General features: G+C 36.6%; 1 protein-coding gene across 1 annotated transcript in view; it reads right to left on the reverse strand.

Annotated features, from left to right (window-relative positions):
* Positions 1-14,320, reverse strand: part of KIF13B (kinesin family member 13B) — a 280,794-nt gene that overhangs the window by 124,302 nt on the left and 142,172 nt on the right. Inside the window, 2 exon segments of the mRNA XM_044663470.1 lie at positions 8,263-8,397; positions 12,740-12,850. Coding sequence (XP_044519405.1) covers positions 8,263-8,397; positions 12,740-12,850 — 246 coding nt within the window.

The raw sequence follows: 14,320 nt of genomic DNA on the forward strand, positions 1-14,320 counted from the left end.
GGGGGGCGGGGGGGGGGGGTTGAAGGGGAAAGGGGAGCATGAATCATGTAACCATGTTAAAAATGAATATTAATAAATGTTAAAAAAAAAAAAAACAAACCAAACTATAACAATTAGACTAATGTCTAGTCTAACAAACTCATTGTCATATGAGTGGCTAGAGTTCCTAAAGCAGTCAGGTGCAAATTATTAATTAAAGAATTAAAAATGTCAATCTAAAAAAAAAAACAAAAAACAAAAAACAAAAAAAAACAACAACAACAAAAAAAAGGATATGAATGAGTAATTCTCAGATGAAGAAATTAAAACTATCTACAATCATATGAAAAAATACTCCAAAATTATTAATGATGAGAGAAATGCAAATTAAAACAACTCGGAGATACGACCTCATGCTTATTAGATTGTTTAATATGACCAAAAAGGAAAATGATAATTGTTGGAAAGGATGATGAAAAATTGGGACACTAATATGCTGTTAGTGGAACTGTGAACTGTTATAAACATTCTGCAGAGTGATATGGTAGCACACTAAAAGACCCATAAAACTGTGTATACCACTGCTGGGTCTGTATCCTAAAGAAATCAAAGATAATGGAAAAGGATCTAGATGTACAAAAATATTTTTAGCAGCTCTTTTTGTAGTGGCATAGAATTGGAAACTGAGGGTTTATCCATCAACTGGGGAATGGATGAACAAGCTGTGGTATATGATTGTAATGGAAAACTACTGTGCCATAAGAAACAGTGAATAGGATGAGTTCAGAAAAGCCTGGGAAGACGTAACAGTAACAGAAATATTCTATGAAGATCAACTGTGCAGCTCTAAACTATTATCAGCAAAACAAGGTTCCAAGATAACCCTCAGGGACTTATGATGACTGCTCTCCACAGCCAAAGAAGGAACTATTGGAGTCTAATTACAGATCAAAGCATTCCATATTTCCTTCATGAGTTTCTTCTTGTATGTGCGATATGTGTCTTCTTTCATGCCATGAGGAATATGAAAATATGTATTCCAAGACAGCACTAATATAATCTACAGCAGACTATTTAATACCTTGGGGACAGAGGGTGGGAAAGAATCTGAATTGCAAAATGTGAGAAAATAATTGTTTTAAAACTTTTTCTGCATGTAATTGAAAGACAAATAAATAAATAACAGAGAAGGAGGAGGAAGATGCAGCAAACAGAAGGATAACCAGAAGACAACAGTGTCAAAGAAACCTAGAAAGAAGAGTGTATAAAGAATTAGCAAAGAGAGTGATCAAAAGTATGAAAGACTGAAGAAAGGTTAACAAGGAAAAAAAGGATGAGGATAAATTTGGCAAGTAAAAGATCATAGATAACTGAAAAAAAAACATTTCAATTGAATCCAAATTGCAGAAAAGAGGGAAAAGAAAGGAAGTGTGAAACTGTAGACTAATTTCTCAAGGAATTTAGTCACAAAAGGGAGGAGAGATACAAGATGGCTACCATTTCAGATGGATGGATCAGGAGAGGGTTTTTTGGAGAATGAGGGAGACATATACATGTTTGTAGGCAGGAGGGAAACAGCCAGTAGACAGGGTGAAATTAAAAATTCATGAGCTGGGATAACTGTGGAGACAATCTGCTGAAGAACATGGGATAGCACGGTATTACTTGTGTATTTACCATGCTAAAAACAAGTTCTACAGGTTAGCATTTAATTCTATCCTTCTCTCATCTGACACTACTACCACTCTAGTACAGGCTCTCATCATAGCATGCTTTGACTCCTGCAATAGCCTGCTGTTTAGTTCTGCCTTCTTTGAATTTCTCCCCACTCTAATTTAGCCATTAAAGTAATTTCTCTTAAAACACAGGTCTGATCATGTCATTCCCTAACCCCCTAGTCCAGGGGTCGGCAAACTTTTTTGGCCATGAGAGCCATAAACGCCACATTTTTTAAAATGTAATTTCGTGAGAGCCGTACAGTGCTCACAGTGCGCGCTCCTGTAACAGCGCCTGAAAAAAAATTGACTTTATGGCTCCTGCAGAAAGAGCCATATCTGGCCCTCAAAAGAGCCAGATGTGGCTCGAGAGCCATACGTTGCCGACCCCTGCCCTTGTCAATAAACTATTACCCCCAGGAGCAAATACAAAATGCTCTGCTAGGCATTCAAAGCCCTTCATAACCTAGTTTCCTCCTACTTTTCCAGGCTTCTTAAACCTTACTCCTGACCATATTCTTTTCAATCCTGTAACAATGGCCTTCTGGATGTTCCACCAACAAAACACTCTCTCTCAGCTTCCGGGTGTTCTCTCTAGCTGTCTCTCATGCCCAGAACATTCACCCTTCTCTGCTCTAACTACTGACTTCCCTGGTTTCCTTTAAGTCCCAATTAAAATCCCATCTTCTATAGGAAGCCTACCCCAATTCCTCTTAAATCCAGTGCCTTTTCTCTATTAATTATTTCCCATTTACCCTGCATATATCTTACTTTATATATATTTATTTGCATTTTGTCTCCCCTACTAAATTGTAGGCTCCTTGAAGGCTGGAACTATCTTTTGCTTCTTTTTATATCATCAGTGCTTAGCACATCATAGGCGCTTAATAAAGGTGAATTTATTGATGGATATTTTTATCTGTGTGTTATCTTCAAACGCAATGAAATAGTGTGTTCCCTGTGGGAAGGGATCCTGGTGCATATGCTATCTTAGAAGGAACCATACAATGCTAGTAATCTTCCTACTTAAGGAAGACTGCTTAAACAAAAGAAGTTACAGAGATAGATAGATAGCTTTCACTTATAGGGTGATAGCTACCTAGCATCAAGTAAATTCAACATATAACTTAAACATTTCTTAAATGCCTATTACATGAATGTAACTCAGTCAGATGCTAAATGTAAGCTGATGAAACAAAACAGTACCTGACCTGAAGGAATAACATTCTACTGGTAAAGAGGAAAATAAACTATTTACAAGTGAACAAGCTGAACAATATAAACAATTTAAGGAGAAAAATTGTACTTATAGATGATGACTATCTTCAAAGGCTCTAATGATGAAGTAAGTGATGCCTAAAGTAAAGGCAGAAGAAGGAAGAATTTCTAAAGATTGAGATGTGGGAAGAATCCCTTCTAGAAATGGGAAATTATGTGTATAAAAGCAAAAAGGTTGGAAAGATCAAAGTTAGATGGGGAAGGGCAAGTAATCTTGGTTTGTCTGGAATCTGAAGAATCAAACTAAACAAGTTAGCACTCAAAGAATGCTAAAGGCAGAAGAGAATCTTATTTATTTTTTTTCAAAGCTACTTATGAGCAATCCTAACCCCTATCCCTGGTCCACGCCTTACAACTATAGGGGAATCTCCCCTGAAACACCCTTCAAAACATAGCTCATTATTGAAGTTTTAGGCTCCTACTTGTGTTGTCTCAAGGATCTCTCTTAATATTTCCCAGTCTGTATCTTTAACACAAAAGTCTCCTCTTAAGGAATATCTGAGTTGTACTGTACCCAGCCCCAGGATTTCTTTTAAGCAGGAGCCTTTATCTTACTTCAGGTGGTTTATCTGTGGAAATGAAGCAATCAATAAGCATTGGCTTTTATGCTTCTTTTTGGGCTAGATCTAGGATTTTATCAGCACTGAGCCTGTCAAATGAGAGAACTTTTTTTTTAACCCAACTATATAAGAACTTGTTCTGCTTAGAGAACTGCCTAGAACAATCAAAGTCAGTCATCCACCTGGGAATCACACAACCAGTGTGTCACTGGCAAGACTCAATTTGAGGTCTTACAGATTCTAACCAGTCCTCTATTTGCTATACCATGGTGTCTCTCATTTTGAACATAAATATAATACAAAAACAGACAATGTAATCATATGTGATCTTCATTTTTGAATCCAGCAGGAGGAACAAACACACAACATTAACAAAAGAGTCCTCAAATCAAGAACACAGTTAGTCCGATGGCAAGTACAGATTTTACCTCCTCAGCTGCTGGCTTCTACCCATCTCTCAAATGCCACTATCTATCAATACTTCTGCTGCTTATGCCCAAGCTCAAACTCTTCAGGCTCCTTGGCAAAAAGGTAAGTTCTTGTTTTATCTGACATTGCAATTGTTTCCTTCTTTTTTCCCCCTCAACCTCTTCTCCTATTTTCCCATAATCCTGGGAGTTCTATGAGCTCTCCCTTGCACCTTCAGAAAAGTCTTCTGAGAAACACATGCCTTTACTCTCTTGCAGTCAATGGCTACAAAACCCAAGAGGTAAGGGCAAAGAAGAAGAGAAAAAGTTCCTACATATCTGCAACATTTCCTTCTGGAAGTTGTTGATGGCTTTTTCTTTGTGATATGCTTCTGACCCTCTGAATTTCGCCACAATCATTCAGCTGACTCCTTACTCTAGGACTTCTCTTAGACTTCCTTATCCTAGAACTTACCACCAACCACACCAACCTCCTACTCCCACTTTAAGTTCCTCCCAAGGTTTCCATTTTGTGCTGCCTCCATTCTCCTCCTAGCTGTGCTGATTCTCTGCATTTTACCACTATCCCTTTTCATGCAAGTGGTTGTGCACAAGCAAGGGAGATTAATTATCAAGGCACCCAAAAAGCCATTACTTTTCCCCTACAAGTCAAGGTTTGCCTTCAGATAGAGCTATTGTAAAAGAAATGAGTTGTCTGAAGCAGATACTGAATCATACAAACCTCGTGTCCTTATCCCACATATATGCCATTCCTTGTATTCCTCTCAGAACTACCCTTTTCTCCCAGTTGTGCTTATGATCTAGTTCCAAGGAAAGAAAGACTTATCCACTACTACAAAAGCAAGGGTTGTTCTTATACTACTCATCGCTAACTTTGATTTTTTAGTAAGGAAATATGTCTTATTTGGTTCAAAGAATGTACAAGAATTTCTTGGCTCCTATTAGGCAAGTTCAAGCATCTCCAGTAAGAGATTCAAAACAGCTGCTGGAGTCAAGTTACTTTGCCTTCCTGCCAGGTTCAGAGATAGTGTATAGCTTCAAAACTGTTGCTAGAGCACAGAATAAAATTGACTGCAAACATGACCATGCATTCAACTCTGTATCATGTCTATCTAAGTGACCCTCTTCTAGACAGAAGAATAAGTAATAAAAGGTAGTTCTGTCTAGCTACATAAGAGCTATGGAATAGAGAGATTTAGAGCTTAGATGAGACAGCAGAAGTCATGTGGCCCAATCCTTTTATTTTACATATGAGAAAAATGAGACTTAGAAATCATAGTTCATTGCCCAAAGTTAGTCTTTTCAGTGTTTAAAAGATGGAATCTAAATGAAGGAGGGTTGAAATGAAAAAGTCTCCCAATACAACACTTCATAATCTCTTCATTAAACTAAAAATTTCCTGGTCTGAGGTCATCTTTGTCAACTTGCTATGTCATGAAAATATCTTTTCATGAGTTTAACTTAAATTCCAAGAAAGAAACACTGATTCAACTTCTGCCAAAGCTAGGCTGGACACACAGTATGAAACAGAACCCAAACACCTACACACAAGATGACTGGAAATATTTTGATTTCTCACCAAAAGTCTACAAACAGCATCTTTGTTTAATTCTTTTAAATGTTTTTAGATCAGAAATGAGTCAGGATTTTTTCTTATTCTGTGTTCTTATTTGCATTATGTGACTTCAGGAAGAAAAATAGCACATGCTTCTGAGAAATAAAAAAAGGTTAAGTGATTTATGTCTCTAATACAAAAAAGCTCTAGAAGCAATTGAATGCAACTCTAAACTGAAATTTCAGTTACATTATCTTTGAAAAGGGTAAAACAATGTTATAACAAAGTAGAGAAACAATAGTAATATCTGTTGGAGAATTCCTCCTGTTATGATGATAGAGATGCAATATCTATCATTAAGCACATGAAAGATAGGACATAACCAACATCATAATCACCAGATGATAGACCTGGAGCTGGAACAGGCCCTTAGAGTCATCCAGTCTACCCATCATCTCATTTTTAAAATTGGGAAATAGCAGCCAAAGGAAGAAAAGACTTAACCAAAGAGGGAAAGAAAATCAATCAGTGAACAAGCATTTTAACTAAATGCTTCACTGTGCTATGTGCTAAAGAGAGAGGCAAAACAACATTTCCTGCTCACAAGGACAGACAAGCTGGAAACAACTATATAAACCAGAATATATAAGATAACCCGGAGCTAATTTCAGAGGGGAGGCACATGGAGAAATGACAGGTCTTGAACACTCACTGGATTTACAGGGATAAGAAAGCCTGAATGAGTTAAGGATGACACCTAGTTTAGAGTCAGATGACTGGGAGAATGGAGGTATTCTTAATAATAAATAGAAGTAGGAAAGAGGAGAAGATTTGGAGGAAAATATGAGTTCTGTACTGAACACACTGAATTTAAGATGTCTATAGGGCATCAAGTTCAAGATGTCTAAAAGGCAGTTGGACATTTAAGAATGGAGGACAAGAGAAAGGTTAGGACCAGACAAATAGATCTAAGGGTTATCTGCATTGATAATAATTGAATTGAAGAGAAGTGATAAGATCCAGGAAGTGGAAGAGCTAGGATTTTAAGGCAGGTCTTCTGATGGCAAGTCAACAACTGTTTCTATGATTTTTAATTATTCTATAGTAGAGATTTAGTGTATTAGATGACACTGTATTTAACTCAAATGAAACATCTTCCATCAAAAAACCATGGGAAATTATGACTAAGATATCTTAAGTTTGTCCCATTGTGGACACTTTTCTGAGGCATAATTTGTTATAGCTTTTTAACATAAGGCTCATATTATACGCTTATTATTTCTCCCCAAATAATCTTGGACTCATAATATGCCATCTCTAGTGAACAAAACAATCATCCGTAATATCCATAATCTTCTAAAGATCAAAAACCAAAAAATATTTAGCCATTCAACCCTAAAATAGTGCTCAATGCTTAGTCTTCATATTTACAGATTCAGAAGCTCTTTTACCAATTCATATAGAGGATTCTGCTATGGATCTAACATGTTATTTCAGAGCTTATAGTTTCTTATTTCCACCACTAACTAAACCCCAGATTTTATGTTACCTTCCTATATACAGATTCACAAACAAAATTAATTCCTTTCTTCCTTCCTTCCCTCACTCTCTCCTGACACTTTTCTTCAAGTCATAGAAAATACAATTTGCCTATCAAATTTCTTAGTGTCTCTTCCCTTCACTTTATGCCTTTTCTGTATTCCTTTTTTTTTTTTTTTAATTTTAAACCCTTAACTTCTGTGTATTGACTTATATGTGGAAGAGTGGTAAGGGTAGGCAATGGGGGTCAAGTGACTTGCCCAGGGACACACAGCTGGGAAGTGTCCGAGTTCTGTATTCTTTTTAACAGACTCACACCACAGCAAAAAAAAATGTACTTAAATTAAGTCTGCTATTTCACTAAGTATATTAATAAGTATACTAATAATACTAATACTAATAAATGACATGCTGATGATTTTTCTACAAAATCTACTGAGTAAAATGATTTAAATTATTTTCATAGCATTATCTGAGCACTCAAGCTTAGAAAAAATTTAATATGAACTTTTAAAAAATTAACAATTTGTGATTATCCCCATTCATCTCAAAAACCATGACTACCAGGATTTAAAGAAAAAGGACACCAAATCTATTCTGAGTTTTTTTTTTTTAATATTCTACCTAATTTAGGATCTAGGATCATAAGATTTGGAGCTGGAAGGACCATCAGAGCTTATTTTAGTCTAGCAGCTCTTAATCTTTGTGTCATGGACTCCCCCTTGGTAGTCTGGTCAAGCCTATGAACCCATTTTCAGAATAATGTTTTTTAGCACATAAAATAAAGCATATGGAATTACAAAGGAAACCAATTATGTTGGAATACACTCATCAAAATATTTTAAAAACAAGAATATAAATCCCAAGTTAAGAATTCAAATTCTAGCCCAATGCCTTCATTTTCAAGATGAGAAAAATGAAACAAAAAATTAAAGTGACCTAAATACTAACTTCTTAAGGAAGCTTTATTTCCACATGAAAAATTCTATTTGTTGTTCAGTCATTTCTGACCCTTCATGATCTCACAGGGGTGAGATTCTTGGCAAAGATACTGAAATGGTCTGTGCCATTTCCTTCTCCAGCTCATTTTGCAGATAAGGAAACCCAGAACATGAATTAAGCAACCTGCCCAAGTTCACTCAGGAAGAAGAAAAAGTCAGTGATATGACTCTATTACAATAAATAAACTGAAACATGAATTATTTTACCTTTAAATAGTAAACCAGGAGTTCATTGAGGGCAGGATCAGCATTCAGATTGACAAGAAAACATTTATTATCCCCAACTTTGATTCCTGAAGACTGAAGAGATATTCCAAGACTCTCTAGCTGTTTTTGTCGCTCCTGTAAGGATGCCAAGAATTATTAATGCTACAAGTTTTGTTTTCTTTTCTTTTCTTTATCCTTACCTTCCATCTTAGAATCAATACTAAGTACCAGTTCCAAAGCAGAAGGGTAGTAACAGCAGGGCAATAGGGGCTAAGTGACTTGCTCGAGGTCACAGCTAGGAAGTGGCTGAGGCCAGATTTGAATCTAGAAACTCCCATTTCTAGGCCTGGCCCTCAACCCACTAAGCCACCACCTAGCTGTCCCCAATGCTACAAGTTTTAAAATATATGAGAATATACAAAATTTAGAAGACATCACTGAACTTAACATGTGAACACTTTACATAGAAATAAAAATTTAAAGCACACTATCAAAACTAATCCAAATACTATTCTTGGCTCTCTTGCTTTTGCCACATAATAACTAGCACTTGTGATCATTACCCTGACTTATTGTGTTAATGATGTTAATGTATTCATTAACAAATAATGAATATCCTCATATGTGCATTTTCTAGTATATAAAATTATTTGTGTCTCTGGGAAGGAATTTGTATGCCACAGTTTACATCTTATGTGCATACATTTTTCTAGATGACATTATTTTTATGTTTGTGTAAGTATAAGAGAAGGAATACATATGCATATTACATGACACAAGTCTATGCCTAGGAATACCAATACTTGTAGTAATAGTCTCAACGAATTATTGAGGGGTTCAAATAAGATAGTACATGTAAAGTCAGTTGTCATTATTGGCCAAACTAGGTATATGGAGCAAGGCCAGGGCCAGATCTTAGGGAGTGGCTAAGGGCAAATGGTGGGCTTCTATTATCAATGCTGCTTCCCACAACACCTTAGCAGCACCTTTGGTTGTGCTTGCGCATCCTTATTACCCCAGATCTCCAGGGGGACAGTAGCCCACTGCCAAAAGTCTAAATAAAATAAATGAGGAAAAGAAGTCATCATAAAAATTGTTTGTGGTAAATTCATCTCAGAGAATAAAAGCTCAGGACATTTACTAATGAAGTCCTCCTGAAAGTCACTCTAAATTCAATACACTGCAGCAGACTGTGGAAAAGCTGTCAATATGCTTGGTTCACACTTTCCTTGAATTGATAATGGATTGGGTCAATACTTAAGGGCCTGCAGTTTTTTATCTTTGGCCTCTGGATTCCCAGCAGAGGGCCCAGTCAAGAGAAGACACTTTATGACAAAGCCCTCCCCCACACTCTTGGAATCCTGCTTCATCACTGAAAAAATTAAGATCTTTCACCAATAGTCCCATCTTCCCACCTCTTCACCTGGTGTCTCCTTCACTGTTGACTCATATGAGGAGGTGTTTCCTCTCAAGGAAAGGCCCTCTCTGTATCCCCTGCATCCCATTCCATACTGGCTTCTCTAGCATCTCCACTCTTTCCCTCTCAGCTTCCATTTTCCCTTCTCTATTTGCTTGGTGCTTCCTTGTTTTCTACAAACCTGACTGTATCTTTACCTGTCCCCTAGCCTTCAAAAACCTTATTTGAGCCAATGACCCTTGCTAGACATCATCTTGTGTTTGATCTCCTTTTTTCATGGCTAAACTCCTTGAAGACAGTCTTGTTCAATGCATTTTTCCACTTCTCATTCTCTTGGGCAGTAGGGCTTCTGACTTCATCATACATATGTAATGGCTCTCTCCAAAGTTAACAATGACGGCTTAATTGAAAAATCAAGCCAGCTTTTCTCTATCCTCATCCTTCCTGAATTCTCTATAGGTTTTAACAGTTTTATTACTATGGAGGGCACCACCAAGTTCCCAGTTCATATCCAATCTGTTGCCAAAGTCTGTTGGAGGCCGCGGGAGTAGGAATGGGTATAGAAGACACTCCACCTCTGTTTCTTTCCATAGGCTTTAATGTTCTTCTTCCTTGTCTATGCCTTGTGTTCCTTCAAGACTCGACTGAAATCCACCTTTCTACAAGGGGCCTTTTTTGGGTTCCTCTTGTTGCCAGAGCATTCCCTTTGAGCCTGCCTCTCATTGACCCATAGATCTTGAGTGTGCATAGCTGTTTGCATGCTGCTTGTTTCTCTCATATAACAGGAGCTCCCTGAAGTGGTGACTCTTTGCATCCCCAACACTCAGCACAGTACCTAGTCAAAAGTCAGGCTGGATAAATGCTTGGTACCTGACTTCCAACTAGTCTCTATGCTTGTGCAAGTCACTTAACTTATGTGTGCTGCAGCAATGCCATATGATGCTCCTACTAAGACATAGTTATTGAAGGTTACTAACTTTTGTTATCTAAACAGATTTTGATGATTAGATGCCTTGGAAATGTGGGCAGAGTTAACACTACAGTAGAAATAACCAAACCTGAACTACAAAGAAGAAAAATTTTAAGTATTTTATCATTCATCTGAAAGAGAAACCTAATGAGTTATTCATTCTCTAATGTGAAAGGACTCTGCTCATCCCTCTCTAGTCAAGGACAAGGGTGAAAGGCACCTAATCATAAACAGATTAGGCTAATGATCCAAATAAAAGGAAAAAGTATCTTTGACTTTTAGGGTGATATCAATATCTGGGAAAGAAAACCTTCAAAACTGGTGGTCAGAGGGATTTCCGCCCCCCAAAATAATTTTCTATGAATTAGAATACTTAGAATATAGATAGAATGCTGTGTTGGAGTCAGGAAGACCCAAATTCAAATTGTGCTTTGGCCCCTTACTAGCTGTGTGACCTTAGATAAGTTACTTTACCTCTGGATGCCTCAGTTTCCTCATCTGTAAAACAAGGATAATAAAAGCACCTACTTCCCAGAGATGTTGTATCAATTGAGATAGTTGTAAAGTGTTTTTTGAATCTCAAAGTGCTGTATTATTATTATTACTTATTATTATTATTATTATTACCTATTATTATTACTGAAGCAAACTTTTGTGTTGCTATTATTGTTATTGTTCAGTCATGTCCACTCTTCCTAGGCCAGTTTGAGATTTTCTTGGCAAAGAAATACTGGAGTGGTTTGCCATTTCCTTCTAAAGCTCTCTAGGGTTAAGTGACTTGCCCAGGGTCACACAGCTAGTAAGTGTCTGATGCAGATTTGAACTCATGAAAAAGAGTCTTCCTGACTCTAAGGCTAGCACTCTAACCATTACACCTCCTAGCTGCCCCACAATTAAACAAAGATAATGTTAATTTGTGGTTTTATAAATCAATATGACACCATATCTTTCTATTTGAGTTTGACCCATGGCTTAGGCAGCACCTAGCATGTAATGGGGATTCAATTAATGTATTTCAAAAACTAACTTAATTAAATTTCAAGATTAGTGTATTATTCACCAAACAATTTTCTGTTTTAATCTTGCCTTATTCTCATTAAGAAATATACAGCTGAGCTGAAACTAAAAACCCTAAGACAGATTAAAGTGTTTTGTTCAAAGAAAATATTTCATGTTGTCAGTAAATAGAATCATTAATATAAAAAAAAAAGAATCATTAATAGTCCAAAACTTCTTATGGAAAAGCAATTTATTCCTCTAGGAAAAGCCATTATTTCCTAGTTACAATTCATTACCCATTTAAAATCATTTGGTAGGAGATGGAATAGCCATGTAACAGATACACCATCATTCTGTACTTGTTTACAACAGATTTACATAAGTCCTCAGACACTTTACTGTGCTTATATAACAGCATACTATACTACATGAAGAGGCAGTGTAGTAGAAAGAAAAAAAAAGAAGAAAATCAGAGGATTATCCATTGGAATATTGGCTTTGACACAAATTTACCCAAAAAAGTTAGACAAATCAATACTTAACAACATTCATTTGTTCATTCTGCAAATATTCATGGGGGAACCAGTATATGTAATATGCCCCACTATGGGGGATAAGAAAATAAGAGTATGAAAAAACTATAATCCAGTTCTTATTAAAGAAGCTTATTGTCCAATGAAATATATACAGGAATGATTGATTATAAAGTAGAATGTGCCAAGTTCTACAAAATGAGACCAGCTAGAAAATGTATGTATAGCCTGGGTAGATAATAGAGAGATCTCAATAAAGGGAGGGAAGTAGAGGAAACAGTAACAAGCAGCCCTATGTAGCTCAGGGGTAGATAAGGTGTAGCAAAGGTACTTGATTAGGTGTGAAGTACCCCTTCTAGCAGACATATAGGAAACTAACTAGAGGAGAAGAGAAAAATGAAGACAAATTTCAACTAGGAAAAGGACAGATTATAATAAAATAAGGAATTTCATCTTAATCCAATTAGAACCCGTCCTGAAGAATTGTGGACTATTTTGAAGGAATTTTGAAGAATTTTGCAGGTAATAGGTTCCATTTCCCCAGAAAGAAATACTAACCTGTGCAATCTCCTCTGTTTTTCTTAATTTTTCTTCCCAGGTTACAGTCATTTCTTGAATCAATTTCTCAGATTCTTCTAGCCGATCCTTTAGCTCTGGGGATTTCATGGCCTATGAAAAGAAAATATTTTAATCTTCAAAAGTGAAACCCTTTAAAAAAGGAAAAGCTATGGACAAAAGTAACAATTGGCCTCATCTCAGCTCTGTGGTACAGTGAAGTCTTTGGCCTAAGCAAACACACACAATGGACTGTCACTAATAAACAGAATCTCTATTGTATTATCTGTGCCATGAATCCAAGACAAATTATCTAAGCCATATAAAGCTGTGCTACAAGAGAAAGGGCAGTGGATTTCAAAACAGTTAACCCTGAGTTTCAAATCTAGAATTTGCTTCTATTTAACTGTTTGACCTTGGAAAAATCACATAAATTCTCTGAGCCTCAAAATGCTAATATTTAAGAGTGAGTTTACAAAAGGATGGAGTTAAAGCATTATAAAAGAAAAACTTTGAAAGACTGATCAATATAATGGCCAACAATATTTCCAGAAGGCTGGTAATAAAACTATTCTGCCCACTTTTTTTCTTTCTTTCTTTTTAAAATAATTTTATTTTATTTTTTAATTTTTTTCCCATGATTCCATGATTCTTGTTGTCTCCTCCGCTTCCCTCCCAGCTTCTGGAATTGACAAACAATTTCACTGGATTATACATATATTATCACTCAAATTCCATTTCTATATTATTCATTTTTGTGATACTGTAATCTTTTAAAACCAAAACCTTTCTAGTGTTTTCAATAGGAATGGGTGTTGTATTTTGTCAAAGGCTTTTTCAGCATCTATTGAGGTAATCATGAGATTTTTCTTTGTTAGCTTGTTGACATGGTCAATTATGTGGATGGTTTTCCTAATGTTAAACCATCCTTGCATTCCTGGTATAAATCCCACTTGATCATTATGGATAACCTTCTTGATCACTTGCTGGAGTCTTTTTTTTTCTCCAAACATTTATTAATATTCATTTTTAACATGGTTACATGATTCATGCTCCTCCTTTCCCCTTCACCCCCCACACTCCCCCCACCCATGGCCGTTGCACATTTCCACTACTTTTGTCATGTGTCCTTGATCAAGACCAATTTCCAAATTGTTGGTACTTGCATTGGTGTGGTAGTTTCGAGTCCACACCCTCAATGATGTCCACCCCGACCCATGCGTTCAAGCAGTTGTTTTTCTTATAGGTTTCCTCTCCTGCAGTCCTTCCTCTGAATGTGGGTAGCATCTTTACCATAAATCCCTCAGAATTGTCCTGGGTCACTGTATTGCTGCTGGTACAGAGGTCCATTACATTCAATTTTACCATAGTATATCAGTCTCTGTGTATAGAGTTCTTCTGGCTCTGCTCCTTTCGCTCTGCATCAGTTCCCGGAGGTCTCTCCAGTTCCTCTGGAACTCCTCCAGTTTATTATTCCTTTTAGCAAAATAGTATTCCATCACCCGCATATACCACAGTTTGTTCAGCCATTCCCCAATTGAAGGACATACCCTCCTTTTCCAATTTGTTGCCACCACAAAAAGC

This window comes from Gracilinanus agilis, chromosome 2 (genome assembly GCF_016433145.1).
Source record: "Gracilinanus agilis isolate LMUSP501 chromosome 2, AgileGrace, whole genome shotgun sequence".
In the NCBI taxonomy this organism is placed as follows: Eukaryota; Metazoa; Chordata; class Mammalia; order Didelphimorphia; family Didelphidae; genus Gracilinanus; species Gracilinanus agilis.